This window comes from Sciurus vulgaris, assembly GCF_902686455.1.
Source record: "Sciurus vulgaris genome assembly, chromosome: 5".
Lineage (NCBI taxonomy): Eukaryota > Metazoa > Chordata > Mammalia > Rodentia > Sciuridae > Sciurus > Sciurus vulgaris.
In genome coordinates, this window is record NC_136465.1 from 110,759,228 (window position 1) to 110,782,532 (window position 23,305).

The window sequence follows — 23,305 nt, forward strand, 5'->3', positions numbered from 1 at the left end:
GCAGTGACATTATGATTTGTGCATAAACATTCTATTCGATTACAAATGTTGGTTCAAAGTCAAATGAATTAAGCAATTAATTACAAAGACAAACAGACACTAAATAGTTTTCTTCTTGAATCTTTAGTTGTTGCTACAGAGTAAATGATAATTATATTGCCAATATAATGTTACTCATCTACTAGAATACACTTCAACTTTGAGGCATAACTTCCTTTGAGAAAAAAGTATCCTTAAAGTTGAATAGCTGAGTTAGAAAAGGAAGAACAGACTCAAGAGGAAAAAACAACAGCAAAAACAAACAAAAAAATCCACAACAAAATATTGCAATGCTCTACGTGGAAAAAAACAACAACTCGATTATTTTATCTCTTAGATATAATACTGTACCCAAGATGAGGGTAACCCCCTTTTCTAGAGTTTGTGAAAATACTTTTTACGGTATTGGACTGGCACCTCAGTGATGGCACAAAAATAATTACCAGGTATAAACTAATATCAATAACCAAATCTGTTACTTTTGGCTATTCTACTGAAAAGAAAACATTTGAAAAACAAATGTAAAGGTTATAATTAAAATAAGTGTCTCTATAATATAATCTTAAACTGCTGTTATGAAGATTCTTTAAGAGCAGGATGAAGGTAATTATTATAGATTATTAGATGGTAAGAGCAGTCTTTTTGGATCAACTCAACAGTGATCTTCTACAGGCAGGAAAGCTGTGTTACCTGGTACTTTATGGACTAGGGTTTTTTGTATATCCCCAAAGTCTTAACTCCACTCTTCTAATATACCAAATAACTTAATCAATGTACATTAAAGTTATCAACTGGCTATTTCCAAGAGAGGTTAAGATGATAGAAAGGAAGGGAAATCAGGTTACCTGGGTCATAAAATTAAATCTTAATTAACCAACTCTTTTAGTACATTTCCACTGTCCCACCAAACTGGACTTCAAACCCTTTGTTTATTTTAATACATCAGAGAAGGAAACAATGTATACACCCCAGTGTCAGAGGTTACTTTGCATAGCATCTCTTGATACCAAGGGAATGTTAAAAATAAATCACTTTCATCACATGAAGATCTTAAAAGAACACTGAGTAAAAGTAAAACGGAAAAGATATCTGTTCAAAGACATCAACCACAAAAGTTAAACACTTCTTTCTCACATTACAGAGCAAAGTATTTTCTTAGAATAAACTTTTATTAAAAGATACAAAGAACCAAGGGATCATAAAGTAACCTTACTAATGTAAATGAAGAGAAATATAATTAATTCAATATAAAGATTTAATTAAAAAGTTAATTTAATACACACTAGTCCACAAATCATTTTCTCAATAAACGTAATTTCAAAGAAAAGTTTCCGACCCTAACCAATCTCATACTTATTAGTGGACATAAAATAAACAGGAATAAATTATTCCTATTCCAAACCCTTAAAGCCTCATGCTTTCGGTTTATACTAATTTATGCTTTTAAAAGGTTAAAGTTAAGAACTTTTCATTGTTTTGTATGTTAATTTGGAGGTCATAAGGACTTTTTAAAAATGATGGTATGTACTTTTCTCTTTTGGATTTCATTTAAACAAAGAAAAAAATGAATGTTACATTCTATTTGGAACCATCTCTGACAAAGAAAAGATAATCTAGGAAACTTTCAAAAGAACATATATAATATTTGGTTTTATCAAAATAATGCACAAAAACATAAGATTCACTTGAAATTTCAAATACACTCCTGTTTTAAAGCAGCTAGTAGTACGATTTTTTTTTAAAAATCACATCTTTCTTTCTACATTATTGAACCATTTTTTACTTAAATAAGAAAATTAGGAAATTAAGAGGAAAAGAAGCAATAATTAGATAACGTGAAGTTCAGGAAGTTGTCCAACATTACATTTTAAAAACTTATTAGTTTAGGACCAAGGGAAGTTTTAAACAGTATAAGATTAATTAAGGTGCTGAATTCTATTAAGAAAAATATGTGACATATTCCTGCAATTAGGTGATGTTTCATCAAAAATTTGAACTGTAAGATTATAAAAATTTAAGAGTACACAAAATGAACTTTGCAAACAAGTCGATTATTTTTACAAAATATCCAAATAACTTCATAATCCCTAACTTTCATGATGCTTAAATAAGTTTTATAACAAATAAGTTCAAAGTGCTTAGTTTATGACAAAACTGTAAAGCATTAAAGAGAAAAGAATAAAACTATCCTTGCCATTTATATAAAATCTAGTATCTTAAAATGTTGCTAAATAAGTTGCAGAGAAGGTTTTCTGGAAGCAACATATAAATGAAAAAAATTATTTGTATTCTTACCCTTTAAATTTTGTATTGTTGCTAGTATTTTCTCTTTTCCAAACAGAAGTTTACATCCTCTATAACACCAACTGTGATTATGGAAATGTTCTATATCTGTGATGTCCAATATGGTAGCCACTAGGCACATGTGACTAATGAATATTTGAAATGTGGCCTGTGTGACTAAGAAACCAAATTTTTAATTTTTATTAAATTTGAATTAATTTAAATAACACTCATGGCTAGTGGTTACCCTAACTTGACAGCATAGTTTGTCAATGCTGCACTGGGAATTAGTCATTATGTACACCCACCAGTTGCAGATTTCTAAATTCTTTCAAATCCCTGTCATAACAGTTCAGAGGCAGCATCATCTTAATTTTGTAAATAGCTTCATATTTCTAAATTTGACATACAAATTCAGCATTAAGATTAATACCCAATCTTCATTCTTTTTTTTTTTTAATTTGTACTTTTTAGTTATACACGAGTCAAATGTATTTTGACATATTATACATATATGGAGTAAAACTTCCCATTCTCATGCTTGTACATGATGTGGAGTTCCACTGATGGTGTATTCATATATGAACATAGGAAACTTATATCCACTTCATTCTACTGTCTTGCCTATTCCCATCCTCCCTTCCTCCCCTTTATCCATGCATTTATTAAAGGGCACCTAGGTTGATTCCATAGCTTAGCTATCATAAATTGAGCTGCTATAAACATTGATGTGGCTACGTCACTATAGTATGCTGCCCATCTTCATTCTTTAACAGATGCAAAAGCATCTCTTTTAGATACCAACATTTCCATGGAAATAACATTTTCTCCAGTTTATAAGTTTTTGTCAATTAATTTTCTATTCACAGAGGGAAAATCTATTATTTGTGCATTATTGGTAATGCCCAAGACTAAATATTTAAATAACTTGCTGTAAGTTTGACACTAAAGTTTGTTCCAATACTTTGTTCTACTCTTATGGATTATTCTATAGTACAAGAGGCTTTCTTTTCATAGTAGGATACAGACCAAAAATCAACTGAGGAAAGGTTTCCTGCACTTCATCTTGTAGCTTAGAGTCAATCCTTAGCATTTTCTTTGCCCTGTTAGGAGGAAGGGGAACTCCAGCTTCAAATCCTCCTCTGATTTAGCCTTGAGGGGTTGGCTGGAGGGATAAATAATCACAGTTCAAGGGGTATCTTAAAAAGATTATATGGGGATTACTCAGCTGCCATGCTGTTGCAGTTTCCTTCCCCAGTCTTTCTGTACCCTTTAGGCTCTAGCATAAGCACAAGCCCCACAAACTTATTAAGAAAACATTATTTATGTTTGTAAAAACTAAAATATACATGATACAAAATTCAACAGTACAAAAATATAATAAAAAAATAAATGTCCCTTTCATATTGTTGCCCAGCTCTTATCATCAAAGGCAAATGTTGTCAATTTCTTGTTTAGTCTTTGCCCTACTAAATGATTTACTAGTCCTGCCATTCTTCCCTTGAATATTTTAGATGCAATAAAACTTCAAAAATGCACCACACTTTTACTAAACATCTGCTACATTACTTCACAATAATCACGTTTTGTTACTCGAGAGACCCAATTTGAGGGGTCCCAACAAATCAGTTCTGGCTACTTGCTCCCAATACCCAAATGGAAAAAATTATGGGGAAAGGCAGAAAAGGGACTTTAATCAGTGTAGTCACATCAGAAGGGGACTGACATCTTTTACACTGTCTTCGGAAGTACTGACATGAGTTTCCATAGAGACAAGTGGACAGAGAAATATGCATAAGCAAGCAGTCTTAGTCAAATTGAGATCTGGTTGATGAATATCTCAGAATGAGAGTTGGGAAGAGCCCTGTCAGAGATATGAAAGTTGCTGTTATGAGGCAGTAGTTTCTATACCTTTATGGATCAGACCTATTATTCTGGAATCCAAGTGACTCAGAGCAAAGGAGACAGATGGAAAATGGAAGCAGAGATGCCAAATCTTTTATCCTGTGTTCAGTTATCCATTGGACACTTATAGATCTAAGTAAAGAGTCTAAGTCCTTGTTAAAGTTTTGACACCTAAGAAATCTTCAATTATCAAATTATGCAATTATTTAGAAAGTAATACTATATTCTTGATTCCGTGCTCAGTAATTTCCATTAGGAAGGAATCATATCACTATATTATATAAAAGAAGCCACATTAGAGGAGACTTACTCACAAGAACCGGGTTCTAGGCCTGCCATTACTAGATTGTGATATCTGACCTTTACTTTCCAATTCTGGAAAATATAGATGTTAGCTCACTTTTACCTATTTCACTGGGTTAAAAGGACTCAATATAATAATACATGTGGAAAGCACACTATAAAAATTAATCCTGTGTAAATGAAAAGTTATTATTCATTTGTATTTTCAAAATAACCAACTATTTAGATGTGTAATAAATTAGATGTTAATTAGATATACAATAAATATGCAATTGAACAGGAAAACCCCACTTCCTAATGTAATCGTGTAAATTACATGCTATAATGTATTCACAAAATCTGATTTTTGCTTTAGATTTTCTGAATGAAAATAAGAACTCAACATCCTTTTTTTTGCAGAGGGTGGGAGGAAATCTAGCACCTCAAAGATCTTACCCAAAATGAAAGGATATAAATCATTTCATGGTATTTTTATTTTTTCTTTTATATTTAGGAAAAATTGCTCCTAGTGGGAAGGACAGACATTCTAGCAAATCAAATTTTATCAAAATAAAAACTGTTTAGCAAGGTTAACAGTTTTGCCACAGGAAATAAGAATTTGATGAGTCTCCAAAAAAAAAAAAGAGAGTAAGAGCAAGCAACAGAGACAGATTGATGAGAAGCCATTCAGGCAATATGGAAAGTAAAGCCAGTCATACAATAGGAACAGAAGATGGTAAGAAAAATAATGAACTCCATAAAACAGGTCTTTAATTCCTTTAGCCAAGAAGACAGAATTCAAAAAGAGTAAATAAGAAAAAACACAGAAAGATTAAGTAAATAGAATAAATGTAAGCATCTAAATCAGAGGTAGCGATACATTTAGCAGTTTTTGTTTCAGGTTTCCTTACCTCTTCTGCTGTACTAACATGTCGCCTCTGAGTTTTCTTAGGGCTTAAAAGGCTTCGACGACATGAACCGCTCCAAGATGGACTTGGAACAGGCTTAATAGGAAAAGATTTTTCATATGCAGACATATGGCAGTGATGGTTTGATTTTCCTGTAAAAGTGTTTGATATTCCACTAAAAAAAAAAAAAAAGTTTGTAAGAAAGATAAAAACAGTTAAAATAAATCTATTCACTTTCTAGAAGTAATTAAAACAAAACAGAATGATAGGTTTACCATTTGTGGGAAATATACAAGAATTGACACATGGAGTTGTAGCATCAGGTTCTGCCACTAAAACGTCTTAGACTGCCAAATCATATAATCATCAAACATAATCAAGTTTCTTAGATCCATAATGTAGAATTTCCTTCAGTTAAGAACCATATAGTGGTGTGGTATGACAGCAAATCAGACTAGATTTCTTTGGAAAACCAGGATTCCAGGTATGCTAAACATATATATACACACATGAACCAAGGGCATTGTGCATGCTAGGCAAGTGTTCTACCACTTAGCTATACCTCCAGCCCTATACATACATTTTCTATTATTCTCCACAACCTGTGTCCCAAGCCCCCTGGATGGAATTACTTTAATATTTGAAAATTGATTAAGCTGAAATCTCACAATTAACTTTTAAACTGACTTTTAAAATTTCCTGCAAGACCAACAGAGGGCTCCCATCCTTCATTAAAAAAAGAACACTTTTTATTAGGCTATACTACTATGAATTTTTTTGGTTTTACCAGTCTCTGAAGAATTTTGGTTTTGTTTCTTTATATTATTTGTGCCCTACCAAATGGGAAAAATTGGCAAGAAAAATTTTTGTGAACTCAAAAGCCCAGTCATATCGCTAAGGCTTAATAAATTTTTTTTTCTATATGATATTTTTAATCTACCGTTACTCAGCAAGTTTGTGGTACTTAATCTTACCATAATTAATTTTTCTTTTTTCTTTCTTTTTTTTTTCCTGCTGAGAACTCAGTATAGTGTTACACTACTGACGAAGCTGAATTCAATGCAATCAATTTTAAACTCTTTAAATCATTACATGGGGTCTGAATCCAAATGAACTGACTAGGTCTAAAGAAAATCAAGAAGCATATAACATACTCTCTTAGCTTTTCAAATTATTATTATTTTTTCATGTGTGCTAAGAGTAGGGAAAGGAGCAAGAACGTGGGCTGGGAATGTAGCTCAGTGGTAGAGCAAGCACTTGGCCTAGCATGAGTAGGCCCTGGGTTCAATCCTCTGTAACACAAGGGAGGGGAGGTGGGAGCAAGGGCTCAATTTCAGGAACTGGCTTATTTTCTTAGGCTGGGTAGGTGCAGCTACAAAAAGATGACAGAGGCAATATAAGTGTTTGCAAAGGATATAATGGATTCTTCACAATGTCTTTTGTTATTTGTGCCTACCAGAATGTGCATGTGTATGTTTTTAATGTAAAGGATTATTTTTCTAAAAAAACAATATGAGGGTATCAAGGAATGCTAGAATGCCAGAAAACAAGAGTGCTACCAAAAGCTAACGAAGTTGGGACAGAGACAGAAGCAAGCTTGAAAGAAAGCCCACTCCCAAGTTGTGAGAATGAGAGCATTAAAAGCATAAAAATTATAGTGAATTAAAACACACTAAATCCATGATACTCAAAAAAGAACAGAAAAAATTTAATTTGCCCTATGTGAAGTGACTATTATCATTTATCTTGCCTTTTCTGTAGGTAATACATTTCACAGTAACCAAATAAACGTGAAAAATCAAACTGCCAATGATATATAAAGAAGAAATAATAAAATTAGACAGTAACCAAATAAACATGAAAAATCAAACTGCCAATGATATATTAAAGAAGAAATATTAAAATTAGAAAAATATTAATTAATTAACTACAATAAAATTACTGTCAGGTACAGATTACCAATTGATGATAGTAACTATTAGGTAACTGGTTGATGTGAAATTGGTTCTTCCTATAATGCTAAAAATAACATCATTTGGATTACATTTCTAATCACAAGGGGAAAATATTAACTACACAATTAGGGACCATACTGTCATTTCCCTAAATTCAGAGTCAATCTAGTATCACTAATGATAGGGGAACCAGCATAAGATACTGTTTGTTTTCTAAAGTGTCATAATACAACATCATATTTTCTTCAAGTCAAAAATCAAGCTTACAAAAAATACAGTGGGGATAAAGGATAAAATAATGACACCATAAGGAAGCAACCTGTCAAATTCAAAACATTATGCAGAAAAATGTCATGACTTTTTTTAAAAAAAAGCACCTGTTACAGACTACCAGAGACTTATAGGCAATAACTACCACAAGCAATCCTAGATTAGATACTGATTTGGACTAATTAGATATAAAAGATACTTCCGGGTCAATCAAGAAAATTTTTAAAAATTTAGTGTATAAGACTGAATTGGAAAGGAAAAGAAGATTAACTAACTAAAAAAGCAGATTACATTTCCAGCAATTTGAGAGGCTGAGGCAGAAGGATTTAAGTCTGAGACTAGCCTCAACAACTCAGCGAACACCTAAGCAACTTAGCGAGACCCTACATCAAAATAAAAAAGGTTGGGGATGGTAAAGCCCCTGGGTTAAATTCTCGGTACCAAAAAAAAAAAAAAAAAAATACAAGAAGGGTATGTACAATATGAACTAATTTAAGATTATGGATGTAAAGGCAGAAAGAATGATCTGGACAGATACGTACAAAGATATACAGAGTTGCTCCAAGTTGGTAGAGATGTGATTTTGTTTATATTTTGGCTTATTTATATTTTCTAATTTGTTACTAAGCACGTGTATTGTTTCTATAACAATTTGATTTTTAAAATTTATCAGTATGGCATTACTCAGTTAAAAAGGCAGCTTACTGAATAATGTATACAGGAAATCTTTAATGAAGACAAAAATCAAACATTTCATAGTATACATAGCATACACATCAGGCTATGGATGAGAAACAGTGAGAGAGAAATAAGCACGGGAAAAGATTGGAAGGAAACACTAATTGGAAAAAATGAGATTGTGGGTGGTGGTCACAAACCATTATTGGCAATGTTGTGATTACAATGTAAATATATTAATTTATTTTTATATAATTAAAAAAAAAATTTAAATGGTAAAGCACTCGATGCCTGTTCCTGAAGTCCATATGCTGATAATCATATAAGTTAAAATAAAAAGTCATGTTGTTGGTTTCAATCAACATCAGAAAGCCTTGATTAAACAGGAAATTAAATGATCTCACTTTCCTGAAATCCATCACCAGAAAGTTTAAGAAGTCCTAAATATTGTTTTAAAAAACATATACTTTATTAAGATAATAAAGTATCAGAGGTAAAATCTCTAAGCTAAACTTCATCTGTCTTTAATAACTATTATAAATTTGGTAAGGGAATAGGTGGGCTTATAAACTAGAATAAAGTTCTCTGTGATTCTCTATTTCCTAACAGAAGTAATTTAGGTGTAGTTGACTAATGCATGAGGTGCAGATCTGCTTTGATTTGTCATGTCTCTATTCATATGAAAGACTACAAAATGTGCTGGTTTCTTTGCTACTCAAATTGCAGAAACTGATTGATTTTCACTTTAAAATCTTCATAGTCATATTTATCCCAAAGGGTCCTAATATGCTCATATCTACCAAGATTTCCCTTAAAATGCTCTTCTAATGAAAAGTTTTGGCTATCACCAAAATTCAGCACCAAATAAACTAAAAGTTGTAAATCGAAAATGGATTTGAACATATCTCTATAAATCTAAAAATGGTACTACTCATTTAACAACTATCTTATAGCCATTTTCCCTTATATCCAAGGAAAAGTTTGAGATTGAGGTAAACAAAATACCAACCTTGAGGCCTTTCGGGTTTCGAGGTAAAGACTTCGGCTGTTTCTGGATTTTTGTAAAGTTGAGCTTGATGCCGGAGTGGAATTTCTCCACTGGCCATTTGCACTCTGACCAAAGGTTCTTAAGTCGCCTGAGCCAAGAAAACTGTCTGAGGAAGGGTTGTCTAAAAAAAATAAATAAAAGTTTGAATAAATTAAACCAATAACTACAGCTGGTTCTCTTTATGATTGCAACCATGTCCATCATTGTATTCCAAAGTAACGTGGCATATCACCATGTCTCTTGGACGAAAGATCCCAGTCTCAACTGCCAGTAAAGTCTGCAGTAAGGAAACTTCTACAAACTATAATTGATTCAGCCATACTAACCTGCAAATTGATGAAGGAGCTGAATCCTGCCACAGCCATGTGCCTTATCTGCATCAATGTGACTCCGTGGTGTCCACCAAAAGTCAACATTTTACCCCAACTATATCTTGCAAGCACTCCCAGGCCTGGGCCTGAAAGAAGGTAGGCCAGACCAGTAAGAAAGCAGGTGGAGGGCCAAGGAGAATTGTAATTCAAATGAACAACAGTTATTGCTCAATAAGCAGCTGGTGTCACTTTCTTCTTTTTAATTACCATTTTCAAGACTCAGGGACTCTCAAAAAACACAGATAACCTAATTGCTGCTTATACTGGCCGGCTAGTTTCAAGTAGAATAATTTTATACCCTCCTCTATCAGCAAAATTGGACAATATAAAACAGCTCCTTCAAAATAATTTCAGACATTAGACTATGGAACTCTGAGGAGCTTCAGAGAAAAAACAGGAATGACAATTCTCTATTTCCAGTATTTTTATCTAATGCTGACAACATTCTGAAGATTCCCCTTTCAAAGCACATTACTACAGAAATTTGTACAACACTGTATATTTATGGCATTTAAAATGTTTAAGATGTCTTTTGACACTCTACCCAAAAAGCAAGGCAGCCTTCAAAAATAAAATTTTGTGTTTTCTTAAACAAAAAATCAGGATTCAGAGTAAATAGGGAGGAAAAAAGGTAAGCAGGACTAGTGTTGGTACCCACTGAATGACCAGTGCATGATAGTCTCAAAATTAAAATAAGTTAAATTTACTTTCAAAATGAATTATAACTTTTTTCCTTTGTAATCACTATCCATGCTTAACATCTACTACTATTACTTTAAAGACAGACACATAAGATTATTGCAAATGAGTTTCAGTTAAAAAAAAAGAAAGAAAATTATGAACTTTAAATGAAAAGTAGTAACAATAGAAGAAATCCTTTGTCTCTCACAAAATTTGGTTGAATTTTGATTAGGGAATGGTCTAATTAAAGATATCTATTTGAGAATAACTACAGCTGATTCTCTTTATGATTGCAAATCATAAAGAGATCGTAAAAAAAAGCAAATTACTCTGATGTTGTGAAATCTGAAACCAAAGATGAGTCACAATAGTCTTCTCAATAGCATGTGACAGTCTTCAGCTTTAAAATGCAAGGGAAATGCATAGGACCAGGCAGTCTGTTTAACGGGAATAAAATGTTTCCATCTACTCAATGATTATCACTGAATAGTCTTCTTCTGCTGGTAGGATCAGGCAAAGCTAGAGAGGGACCAATATAAGGCTGCAGATACTCTTTTTTAAATGAAGATTTATCCTAATATTCTTTCAGCACTAAGAAATAGAGCTGCAAATGCCACAAATAAGATCACTTATAATATGTACACATACGCAAAAAACTAAAATACACTGAAATTTAATTGTGGATGTATTATAATAATAGAATGGATTTTTCTAGTTTTCTCTACAATTTTTCTGCAGTGACAAGTAATATTTCTATGGACATTATAAAATTTATATAAAAATCAGAGTGTCAGATAATCATTTATTGTAAAAATAATCATCAATTGCTCCTGTTAACTTTAGGATTATTTAGTTACTACAGTAACAGGAACACTTTAAATTAAATTTTACCTAATAATGCTGGTTTGATACCTAATTTAACCAATTTTCTAAAGAAAAGATACAGATAAGATTCTAAGCATTAGTAAAATAATTTCTTAATATATTCGTTTGTTTTGTTGTTCAGGGCTAAAACTATGTTTTTAAAAGTAAAACAGTGCTATATTTTGCATTCTAAAAATTCTTTTAAAAAATCAATTATTTTTAAAAGTCTAATCTTGAATGAACTGAGAAACACGTTTCTAACAGGTTTGATCTAGAGAGGTAGATGCAATAAAGTTAATAAATGAGAAACTCCAGACCCTAGATTTAAATGTTTGAGCTTTCCTGCTCATTTTCATCTTGGTAGAGGAGAGACAGTAGGGTGGGACAGGAGATAAACACCAATAGTCAGGATCAGAAAACTAAAAAAGGTAAACTAGGGGTGCACATCTAGCCTCGTTAAGAGGTTAGACTCAAAGTGACTGACCACACAAATTAATGTGAAGATTATTAGAAAAGACTATATCCAAAGGACCTATCAGAGACAAAATTCTGCAGGACTTGCATTGAATTGGAATTGGTGTGGCAAAGGAAAGAGGTTTCTAAAATCGAATAATAAAAAAGTAGCTTTTATTTTCATTTATAGGGTGCTATAAAGGGGACCCAGAGTCTTGTGCATGCTACGCACATAGTCTATCAATAACCTATGCCCCTGGACCCAAAAGCAGCTTTTAATTAAAGACTTCAATATATGGAAAAAAGAATCTAGACTCTTGGTGTTAGAGCCTAACTCTTCTGATAGTTAGGCAGCAACCTTGGAGGTCTGTGACATGAAAAAGCTTATTTGATCAGGAACTAGATGAAATTTGGTAAAGGAACAAATTTGAATCCTCTGTTTCAAGCTGTAAATAATTTAGAGAATGAGTCTAGCAGACAGCTTAGTATTCCCATTTCAGTTTGTCTTTATTACTATTGTTTTCTATATTCATTGTCATGCATACAGCAACGATTATGAATTTTTTTCCTAAAAATTTTCTAAATTCAAGTGAGAGTACACTTTAGTGTAAGAGTTCGATATGGGAATTAACTTGTGGTATGAACACAGGAAAGCTGAAACAAGCACGTAACTGAATAGAAAACTGGGAATGTAGTCCAGTATTGCCACAGTCAAGAACCTGAGGATCTGTGGTGATCTCAGATATATCCTTTGTAAATATTAAGGGCCTACTGAAATTAAAGAGAAAAAAAAGTATTTTATATAAATATTTTTAAGTGAAGTTATTAATAATAGCTGAAAATGGCAAGGATGAAGCAGACCTAACCACAGGAAAAATAATGAGACAAGGCACAGGCCCATTATCCCAAAATCATAAACTCTTGGGTTCTATTGTAGTTCTGAATGTAAAAGTTTTGGAATTTTAGGAAAATAATCTGACATACTATATAACACTTCCAAGTATAACCAGGAGCAGCACCCTATAAACAAATTCAATATATCTTCAGTAAAATATATAAAGACTCCTGTTTACAGAGATAGAGAAGTAGCTCATGTCGATTAATATGTTTTGTCAAGGAACAAATTCAGTTCAAGTCAGGTCAGGTTTTGATGTCAAATAAGTTCTAATATATTTTTGGTTTTCAGAGTTTTTTTGGGTTTGGAATTGCACATAAGGGATTATGGATGTGCTCATCAATTCCACGCATTAGAAATCAACAGAAAATAATAAATAGGAAGAATATGAGAACAGATGGCAAACTAAAAATATAAACATTGATTTAAAGAAAGATTTTATGTGTTGAATCGTACAATGTGTACCATGAATGTACACAAATTAAAAAAAAAAAAAAAAAAGCCAAAGAGAGTTGAGTTAAATAAGAACTGAGGTACGGTCAGGGGATTTTTGAGTAAAATTTTCTGTTCAACTGGTTATTACAAAGCAATTATTTTAAACCTAAAGCAAAGATTCCAATGGTAAAATGGCATGTGAAATTGTAAGCAAACACGTCTGAATTCAAATGGAAATATTAATCATCTAATTTCATTAACCACAACTGTCCTTTCTCTAAGATTACTTAATGAACTATCAAATTGGATTCCAGGCTCTCTGTTCATAAAGGCCTTTTCAATAACAATACAGTGACAATAAATGATAACAACAGTTACTTTCTGAGTTAATTAACTAATGGTTCTCTAAAAACATGATTTTTCTATGCATATACCACAAGGAGGTCACTGCTACCCAAAGAGAGGAAATCCAGTGCCCAGGGCAGATAAAGTACTACATCACATTTAAATATAATAAAATCTAAAAGAGCATCATACTAACATCTTTTTAGGGGATGAGATCTCATCTTGCTGACAAAGAATCCTAAGGAAGCCAAATAACAAGAATAATCATTATTTGCAGTTCAAACTTATCATGTGTTTATCCTTATAAAAATCTCATTTATGCAGATTGAATGGTATTCTTGGTATTCCCATTTCTTTGGTAAAATGAGGAGATTTAAGTATAAAGTGAAACGACCTGAGTTATACTGCCAAAGGACTAACCAACAAAAAATTTCTTTATTTCTCAAGGAAGAGGCAGAAAATCATTGGAAGCCTAAACCCTAGGAAGGAAGATGATAAGTCAGGCAGGTCAGAGATAGGAATAGCCTAGAAAATGCTGACTTCTGTCATGGATCACAAGTTGAATAGGTAAGCCCTTGAATATGCAAGCATATGGCTGTGGCAGGTGCTAAGACAGAAACATGTAGTTAACATTTCCTGCCCTGATAGAGGGACGAATTTGGGTGGAAATTAATTTTCAGGTATGTTTAGAGCAGAACAGAAATAAATCACCTCTTTGGTTTAAATCAATGCAAACCAAATATCTTTTATGTCACATACACATATTCAAAAAGTCAAAAACAAACAAAGCCGTATTGATTTCTAGAATAGCAAAAGAGACAAGGAGAAATAATTCCAAAAAACCCCTTTCACTAAGAAGTTAGTATCTGGTTGAGACTAGGTCCATAAAGTATTATAACAACTAAATACATAAACATAAAATGATATTTTAGTAAATAAAATGCCATTTGCTTTTGCCAATTTGTGTGGTAAACACAAAAGATTTGCTAGGAAGAAATCTAAAAGGTATAAGTACCTTGACTACTAGTAATGTGTCATACCTGAGTAATAATTTGGACTATAAGCTGCACTTCTTGTGGAACATGTAAAAGATCGGTCCAAATTTCCTTGCCTGGAAGGTAAAATCTAAACAAAGCAAAAAAGTTTTCTTAAATCATATTTTCCACAACAAAAAGGAATAAAATTTTATATTAAGAAAAACATAACATTAAACAGCAATATTTTGCAACTCAATTGTTATATTGTGTTTATACGCTATATATTATAAATAGAATATATACTAATAAGGAAAATACAAACAATTTGGTGCAATAATACAGGTTCAAGGGGGAAAAAATGGACAAAATATCTGCTATAAAACTTAATTCAAAGAACATTCATTAGAAGATAAATATGCAGAATGGAGGCACACACCTATAATCCAAATGACTCCAGAAGCTGAGACAGGAGAATTGCAATTTTGAGGCCAGCCTCAGCAATTTAACAAGATCCTATCTCAAAATAAAAAAATAAAAAGGGGTGGGGATGTATCACAGTGGCAAAGCATTCCTGGGGTCAATCCATAGGACTCACCCTTCCTCCCAAAAAAAAAAAGAAAAAAAAAAAAAAAAAAAAAAAAAGGTGAATATGCATTTGGTACCTTCTATCTGAAAGCCACTTGTAACATATGTAACAGAGGCTGAGAAAATATTTTGAAAACTCTGCAGATATACTTATTAATCAGGGAGGATGTTGTATCCCTAGTACAAATCTGAAATGTGTAAATACATACTCATTATTTAAGCAAATACAGAGGTGAGGTAGATGCTACAAATATTTAGAGGCTTTCCTGATATGCTTAGAACAGATTCACACAGCAAAGAACTCATCCAAATTACTTTCTCTCATCCAAATTACTTTCCTACTGAAAAAGACAGCTTATTAACAGTGTTCCTCACATTTTAATGTGTATGTAAATCAGGTGGGGATATTTTTTAAATACAGATTCTGATTCAGTGGTAGAGGGTGATACCTGAGATTCTGCCTTTCTATCAAGCTCCCAAATAGTGCTGATGCTGTTGGTACTGGGTCAGACCTTGAGAAACTAAGATTTACAGCACAGACAAATCTCAGAGTGACTGTATTTAATACACACACAGAAACAATACTCAGTAATTTTAAGACACTAATTTAAAAGAACTATCTACATAATGACAGTTATAATATTCAGAGTTTTCTGAAAGATACTTTTCTCAAGTAACTCATATATATGCTGTTCTGTCTTAATTTTGTCTTGTCTTTAATATACCAAGCAGAATTTCAAACACTAAAATTATTGATTGTAAAAAGTTTGCATGGTTTATATTTTTGGAGCAAGGCATAAATCTTATAATAAGCAAATTAATAAATTAAAGGAAGAAAATTATTCCTAACCTGCTGGTCAGAAAGTGAAATCTGGTCCTCTGAAAAACCCGATTGTGGTAGGAGGTGGGTTTTGAAGATGGAGTTGTGGTTCACTAAAGTTACTTCTCCAGCATCCATCCTCACCCTATCAGCAATATCATCTGGGGAAAGAGTTCATATTAGTTCAAGTCATGTAATTCTTCAATAACTTTTCTTCTATGAACAAATCTTTTCACTTGATGATTTCCAAAGAACAATTCTAGTCAAATAATACTCTTCCTTCATAATTAACCATTGGCAAGAAATCTCAAAATGTCACTATCAAAGTTGGACCATATGCAGAAATTGGTTTATGTGGAACTGAAATCATCTACCAAACAGTTCAAAACTTGTATGAGAATAAAAGCAGTTGGATTTCTAGTTTTAAAAATACTGAAATTTCCTCAAAATTTCATGTCTTAACTGTAAGAAATTTAATATAAAAAAAAAAAAAATTGGGAAACCAGGCACAGAAGTGTACACTGGAAGTCCCAGTTAATGGAAGACAGAAACAAGAGTATCTTTTCAGCCCAGGAGTTTAGGACCAACCTAGCCAACAGACTAAGACCCTGTTTCTTCAAAAATAAATTGGAGGGCTGGGGATGTAGCTCAGTTGATAGTGCCCTCACCTAGCATGCATGGCCCCTGGGTCTGTTCACCAGTATCACATACATATATTAATTAATTAATTAGAGAGGGGATGTTTCACCACTCAGAAACAAACACTGCCCACACTGGTTTATTTCCTGTTTTAACTCAGAAAGGTGCTTTAAAAATTAATCCAGCTGAAAATTTTTTTCTGAGAAGTTTAATTTATTCACATGGCTCTTAACAGGTACCAGTTCAATTACTGTAATATTATGGCAGAATCTTTCTTTAGAAACATTTTTGAGACCTTTATTACTATAAAAGAGTTAAAACAGGAACAAATGATAGTTAAGGGAACTTAATGACTTACACTGAAAACAGCAATGAGAAAGAAAGGAAACAACCAACCAGCAAAAGAAGGCTGACTAATCAACAGGAAAACAAAGAAGTAGAGAAAAGGCCAATGTGAATTTAAAAGGAACACATGAAATGTTGTAAGATCTTACTGTATAGATTTTTCAGCTTATTCCTAAATGGGCTATTACTTCTGACATTACATGGATTTCTTTTACAGACATGAAACACTATAAGTGAAACAGTGAAAAATGTTCTAATCACAATGAATTCTCAATACCACTAGCTAAATGAAATATTTATCTTAATCAAATTATCACATAGAAGCATTTTAATATAGCATTATTAAGAATAAGGTCTCTAGAACTAGAGTGATTTAAATTCTGGCTCTATCCTGTATAATACATAACCCTAAGCAAGTTTCTTAGTAGATGTGTCTTGTATTCCTTGTTTACAGAGAAAATGAAAGTATCTATTTTGTAGATACTATTAGGTATCCTTGCAAGGTGACCGAAAGACTTAAAATGGATTAACATTTTAAATACTTAAAGCAGGCACACAGTAAGCATAGCAAATATTTACTAGTGTATGATTGTTTTTTTCAATACAATGAATGAGAATGCTCCCAAATGACTCTAAACAATTTTCTCTAAACAAGAGAAAATTATGTGTGGTATATAGTACTTCATAATTAGGATTAAGTTTTACCTTAAGATTATTATTATGCACAAAGATACAACTATTGAAAATATCAGGAAAACTAATTGTTTCAGCCCAGCTTAACTCATCAGAATAACTAAAACAACTGAATGAGTACTTTATGGTTAGTCTTACCCATGTCAGGTCTTTTCACATCACTGACTTTAGCAAAGATACAAAATCCTATTTAAAAAAAAAAAAAAAAAAAAAGACAAAACAAACATTACATAGTGAAACATCTTATAAAACAGGAAGTCATTCAGAAGTGTCAATTTTGTGTTTTTAATGGAGAAAAATCTAAAGTGGTTGTGAGAGTTGACTTGATGGGAAGAGAATAGAAAATAAAATTGGCCCTAGGTGCTACATTTCTAGAAATTGTGCTACAATCAATAGCAATTACAGACAACCCAAAGAATCATAGAATATTAAAGCAAAAGCAAGTTGGGACAGTCCGCCCACAGGAGATTGGGTAGTTTGCATAAAGTCATAAAGTCAGTGACTGCACTGAAATTCTTAGAAATTCTTCCCAATCCATTGCTTTTTCTATTACCTCAAGCTAAACCATTTTATAAACAAATGTCAGACCTTGTAATGATCCTATTAAGGCTTCTCCTTCCATACATCTTACTCAGTGATCAAATACAGAGCTATTGATTTGTTGAGGACAATGAAGGAATACTTTAAGATTATACAAAGTACTCCTTTCACCCCCTATCAATCAAACTGCTAAAAACCAGGGTTGGGGATGTAACTCAGAGGCAGAGTGCTCACCTAGCATGTGCAAGATCTTGGGTTCAATCCCCAGCACTGTTAAGGAAAAAAAAAAAAAAACTGCTACAAACCAAAGCCCCTTTACTCATATTGGAGTCCCCCTTTATCAGCAAGGGGTATGTTCCAAGACCCCCAGTAGATGCCTGAAATTATAGATAGTATTGAACCTTGCATATACAATTTTTTCATATCTACATATATATATATACAAAAATCTTTGTATGTATATATAATATATAATTAGACTGAAATTTACAAATTGGGTATATTGGGATTAGTAATAGATTAACAACAATAATAAAATAGATAATTAGAACAATATGCTATAATAAAAAAACTACATGAATGTGATGTCTCTCTCAAAATATGAATTGCTCATTTAATTATTTTCGAAACAGCTGACTATGGGTAACTGCAGAAAGTGAAACCACAGATAAGGAGATTTTTCTTACTTTCTTCTCTATCTACTTTTTCCAGAAAAAAAAGGGAATTTAAGAGCTTAACTACTTGGAACTAGGTTAATAAACACCCTTGGCACATATGTTTTGGCAGATATCCCAGTGGAGGAAACCAGGGATGGTAATAGTCACACCTGTATTTATTCATAATGTTATCACCTTATTTTTAAAAAGATTGAGCACTTCATCAAATACACAACAATCCTAGGTCTTCAACGTATTTTGAAGACTGGTTAATGATAATAGGGATTCTTTGTGGTCACAACAAGAAGTGCAAATGCAGAGTAAGGCTGCTTGAATTTTTCTTGGCAGAACTTTTTTTTTTTTTTTTGGGGGGGGGGGGGGGTGCTGGGGATCGAACCCAGGGCCTTGTGCTTACAAAGCAAGCACTCTACCAACCGAGCTATCTCCCCAGCCCCTTGGCAGAGCTTTAGACCAGGCAAAGTAATCAGCTGATTACCTAAGCTTGCCAAGGAGGATCCCCAAAGAGTTTAGACCTTAGATTTAGCTTTCATATAAAAACAGATTTCCAAATGCTCAACTTAACAAAGGTTTTCTATCTGGAAATTCTCTAGGTTATTCTTACCCTTCTTTCTTCTTAAAGAGAGAATTCCCTAGGTTCCATATTGGGGGGTGGGGTGGGGATCATATCAACAAATAAATCAGCAGTCCTTTTTTCATGTTTCACTGTTTCAGGTCACTTCTTAATTGCCATCACTACCCCCCCCCCCCCCACTTTTTTTTTTTTTTTTAAAGAAGAATGGCAATTTAAAGTCTAATGCCCAGTAGAACAACTCCATGTTGATCTCCCTTGCATTTTGCTAAGAATGATGTGAAGAGGGAAACAAATTAAAAATTCAAAGAATTTGAGAGACTATATCCAGAGAGGTTAAATGATTTGTCTGAAATCACAGAGCGGGTAAAGGGAAGACAGGAAACCAAAATCCTTGACTCCCCAGTAAATGCACATTTCAAACATAATATAACGTCACATTCATTAACATATATCTTCATTCTACGATTCACACTGTCATTTTAAAAATAATCTCTAGCTAGTTCTGGGGACTCTACAATGACATAATTTTAATAGTTAAAGTGTCACATTTACATTTTAATTCAAATACAACCAGTTTCTTCAGTGTGCTTACAGTTCTTTCTTTAGCAATTACATTGGAAGAAAAGATAATTTACCCTAAGATTCTGCATGAAATGCTGGATCAGGAACCTATGATGCCACCAAATTCTTGCAAGGATAACAATTTTTTTCTTTTAATAAAATTATTCTAATAATTCATTTCCTAGTATACATTGCTCATTCAATTTACTGAAAGAACATAAACAATTACAGTTATTTAGGTGAATCAAGTTAGTGCCTGAACTCAAGGTAATGGGAAATATGAAAGGAAAAAAAGATGAAAAGTCCTGACTATTCAAAAAATTAACAAATGTGGTAAAACATTTATAAGCTTACCTACAAAGAGGTGATTATAAAAGAAAATGTTTAGGGCTATGACGAAGTTACCAGAAAATTTATATTGAGACAAGGCATTGGACAATGGAGTTAGAACAATTTGTAATATGAGGAGGGTGTAGAAGTAACCATGTGAATCAACCTGAGCTCTGGAAAACAATTATGAATATGATACATTTTGTACTATATCATTATGTGTTTCAGGTTTCCCCCTTAGTATTTATGTATGTAGTTTCTCCCAATTAGACTCTAAAACCTTAACCACCTTAACATTCTAGTCTTAAACAGGAAATGTTTAACTTCTTTCACACACATACATTTATTATGCACTTAAGTGCAGGATACTGGAGACACAAAGATGAATAACTGGTCCCTGTCACTGAGAAGCTCACTGTAAGGGAAGCCAAATCCATAAACAGATTCAGTAAGACAGTAAAACTGGTACAACTGGTAAAAGATGTGGAAGTAAGTGGGAAAAAAAGGATTGCCAAAGCAGTAGTCAGGAGTTACATCACCTTAGCCACAAGTAGCAGAACCTGTTTGTGTGTGTACCATCCACTCCAACTCAATTCATCAAACAGGTGATATGAAACCATCTTTGCAGTTGGACTAATTAACTGAAATCAGGTAAAAATGAATGACGTTTCCTAAAAGGGACTGGGAGGGGATGGGAGGGGAACCCTGAAACTGAAAGGTTCAGGGATTGAGCTTTAGTGAGATGCTTAAGGTTTCACTGTAATTTCAAAGTCAGTATAATCTATATTTCAACACAAGTCCTTAGAACAAATTTTTATGAAAAATAAAGATTTAGGAAATGATGTGACGTATTTCATTCAGAATATCCAATTACAACCAAGACCCTAAATCGAACAGTAAGTTGGTAGTCTATATGACTTTATATGAATTTTACAAGAATCACCACCACTCCAAATACAATAAGTGTACCAAATGTGAACTGAAATAACTTTAACAAGTCTGACTTGAAAGTGATAAAGGAGCAAGTTATTGCCAACAAGATAGTGGAAACACTGCAGAGGCACTGATAAACAGAAATCACCAAGCTCAAGACAAGAGACACTCGGCATATATCCAGAGATCGCGTTAGCGTATACCAAGAAGAGACGGTTTAAGGGAATTACCGGGAGGCGATGAGCCAGGTAAGCAAACTGTGGCAATTAAGGGGATTTTCATAACCTGGGCAGGAGGGTCCAGACGCTCTTTCTGGTGGTGGCACTAGCGATATCACATCTCAAGGAGATACCACAGAGTAAAAAAGAGTTGGAGAATTGTTTACGTGAGACGCAGAAGTAGCCGAGAAATATCATTCAGGTCTCACGGAAGGCGAGAGGTGAAGTAGGTGTGATAGAAAGCTGAGCTTCCCGGTGAAAACAGCTCTCCCTTGAGAGAAGACCCTGCTCTGGCGGGAAAGTCCCGGAATCCCAAACAGCCTTTTCCCCACAAGTTGAGCCGGGCGTTAAGATGCGGCCTGCTCTAACTGCAGGGAGACTGCTTCTCCGTAGCTCAGGCGAAACCGGCCTAAAAGAACGGCCTCCGGAAGCCTAACTAACGGCCACCGGCCAGACCGCGGCCGCCGGACAGCAGGGGGGAGGGGAGGTGGTCCCAGGGGGCGGGGCAGAGGGAAAAGCGCCGTCCCCGCAGCGGTCCTCGCTTCCGCCCGTCCCAGCCTAGGCCAGCGTGCCCGGTCCGACACAGCCTCCGGGCCCAGGCTCCCTCCATCCTCACCCCTCCCCCAGCTTCCCGCCGCCACTCACCGAACCGGAACCGGCTGCTTTGCAAAGGGGTTTCCGGCCGGCCACGGAACGCAAAACCCGGGAACCGCCGCGAACCGGAACCGCCTTCACAACACCGGAAGAGCGCTGGGTGGCTGCCGAGGAGGGGGTGGGGCAGGAGGTCAAAGAGCAGAGCTAAGGACCCGTGGAACGCCTGCGCGGTGTGGCGAGGCCGGAGACACCGAAGGATCGTTTAAGGCTGTAGTCATAATTTCCCTGTTGCCCTTTCAGTCTGAGCTTTTTCTCTTTCTCGTACTCGGAATACCGTTAGTGCGTCCTTCGTCCTTTGCTTTTCTGTGTTCCCTCGGCCCGTGTACCCGCCGCTTTCTGGTTCCGCACGGCGATTTTTGCTTAAGTTCAAGTTTCTGTGGTAGCTCTTTGTGGCCCTAGGTGTTCAGGGACCTGTGGCTTCTCTGAGAGATAGCAGCTATTTGCTGTATTTTTATATGAGATTTAAGTCGATCTCAGGCTATATTGTAGCTTATTGAGAATCACAGCACGTTAGTGTATGTAGAGGCCATTGGAGATAATTTAGTCTGTTTAGTGAAATGAAGTTATTTCTCAAAGTTACAAAGTGTGTGGCAGATCTAGGACTAGGAAACAAGTTTCTTAACTTGCAGTCTTGTACGCTGATTCACATCCTGCTTGACGGACGATTCAGGGAAAAAAAATAAGCAACTTGGGGACAACTTAGGTTAGATTTTGACAACATGTAGACCCTTCCTGCACTTTGGAGGAGTTTGAAATGCAGGCAGTGAGCTCTAGTTGGACCCACCAGAAAGATCTACTTTTCTGGGTAGAGTGAAAGAAGGACCCAGGAGTCTTGACTTCTGAGGGACCCCCTTACACTGTTACAGATTAATCTGTAGTCTATGCCATGCTTTTAAAGAGCAAATAATGGAAGAAAAATGTTTGTTCATTTAACCTGTTTACCAAGCCACTCAACTTGTTTGGCCTCTGGTGGAGGTCATGTGTAATAAGTCTTGGAGAAATGCTTTTGGTAGGCACTCTAGATCCAGAAGACAGCCAACAGTCTGAGTTCAGTCTTTAAGGGAAGGCTCTGGAAACTGCCAGTCTTTCCATTTCCGGCAGCTGGGAAATGGAGGAGCTTGCTGAGTTCAGAGGATCCTGCTCTATCAAATGTATAAAAGTACATTATTTGTATCACCTCATAGGTTCATTTGAGGAACAGTTACTGGGCTACATCCCCAGCCCTTTTTGTGTTTTTATTTTGAGGCAGGGTCTCCCAAGTTGCTCAGCCTGGGCATGAACTTATGATCCTCCTACCTCAGCTTCCTGAGTATTTGAGGTTACAGTGTGGGCCACCATGCTTGGCTATCT

General features: G+C 34.5%; 1 protein-coding gene across 4 annotated transcripts in view; it reads right to left on the reverse strand.

Annotated features, from left to right (window-relative positions):
- SENP1 (SUMO specific peptidase 1) overlaps positions 1–23,289 on the reverse strand; it is a 47,259-nt gene extending 23,970 nt beyond the window's left edge. The window contains exons 1-6 of one of the 4 annotated variants that reach the window (XM_079140691.1): positions 21,947–22,025; positions 17,610–17,657; positions 15,825–15,955; positions 14,453–14,537; positions 9,330–9,489; positions 5,421–5,592 (exon numbers count right to left, since the gene is read on the reverse strand). In XM_079140691.1, the coding sequence (XP_078996817.1) occupies positions 5,421–5,592; positions 9,330–9,489; positions 14,453–14,537; positions 15,825–15,955; positions 17,610–17,613 (552 nt within the window). In that variant the 5' untranslated portion in view covers positions 17,614–17,657; positions 21,947–22,025. The other 3 variants (XM_079140692.1, XM_079140690.1, XM_079140693.1) reach the window with 3 other exon arrangements.
- Positions 23,290–23,305: the final 16 nt, after the last annotated feature.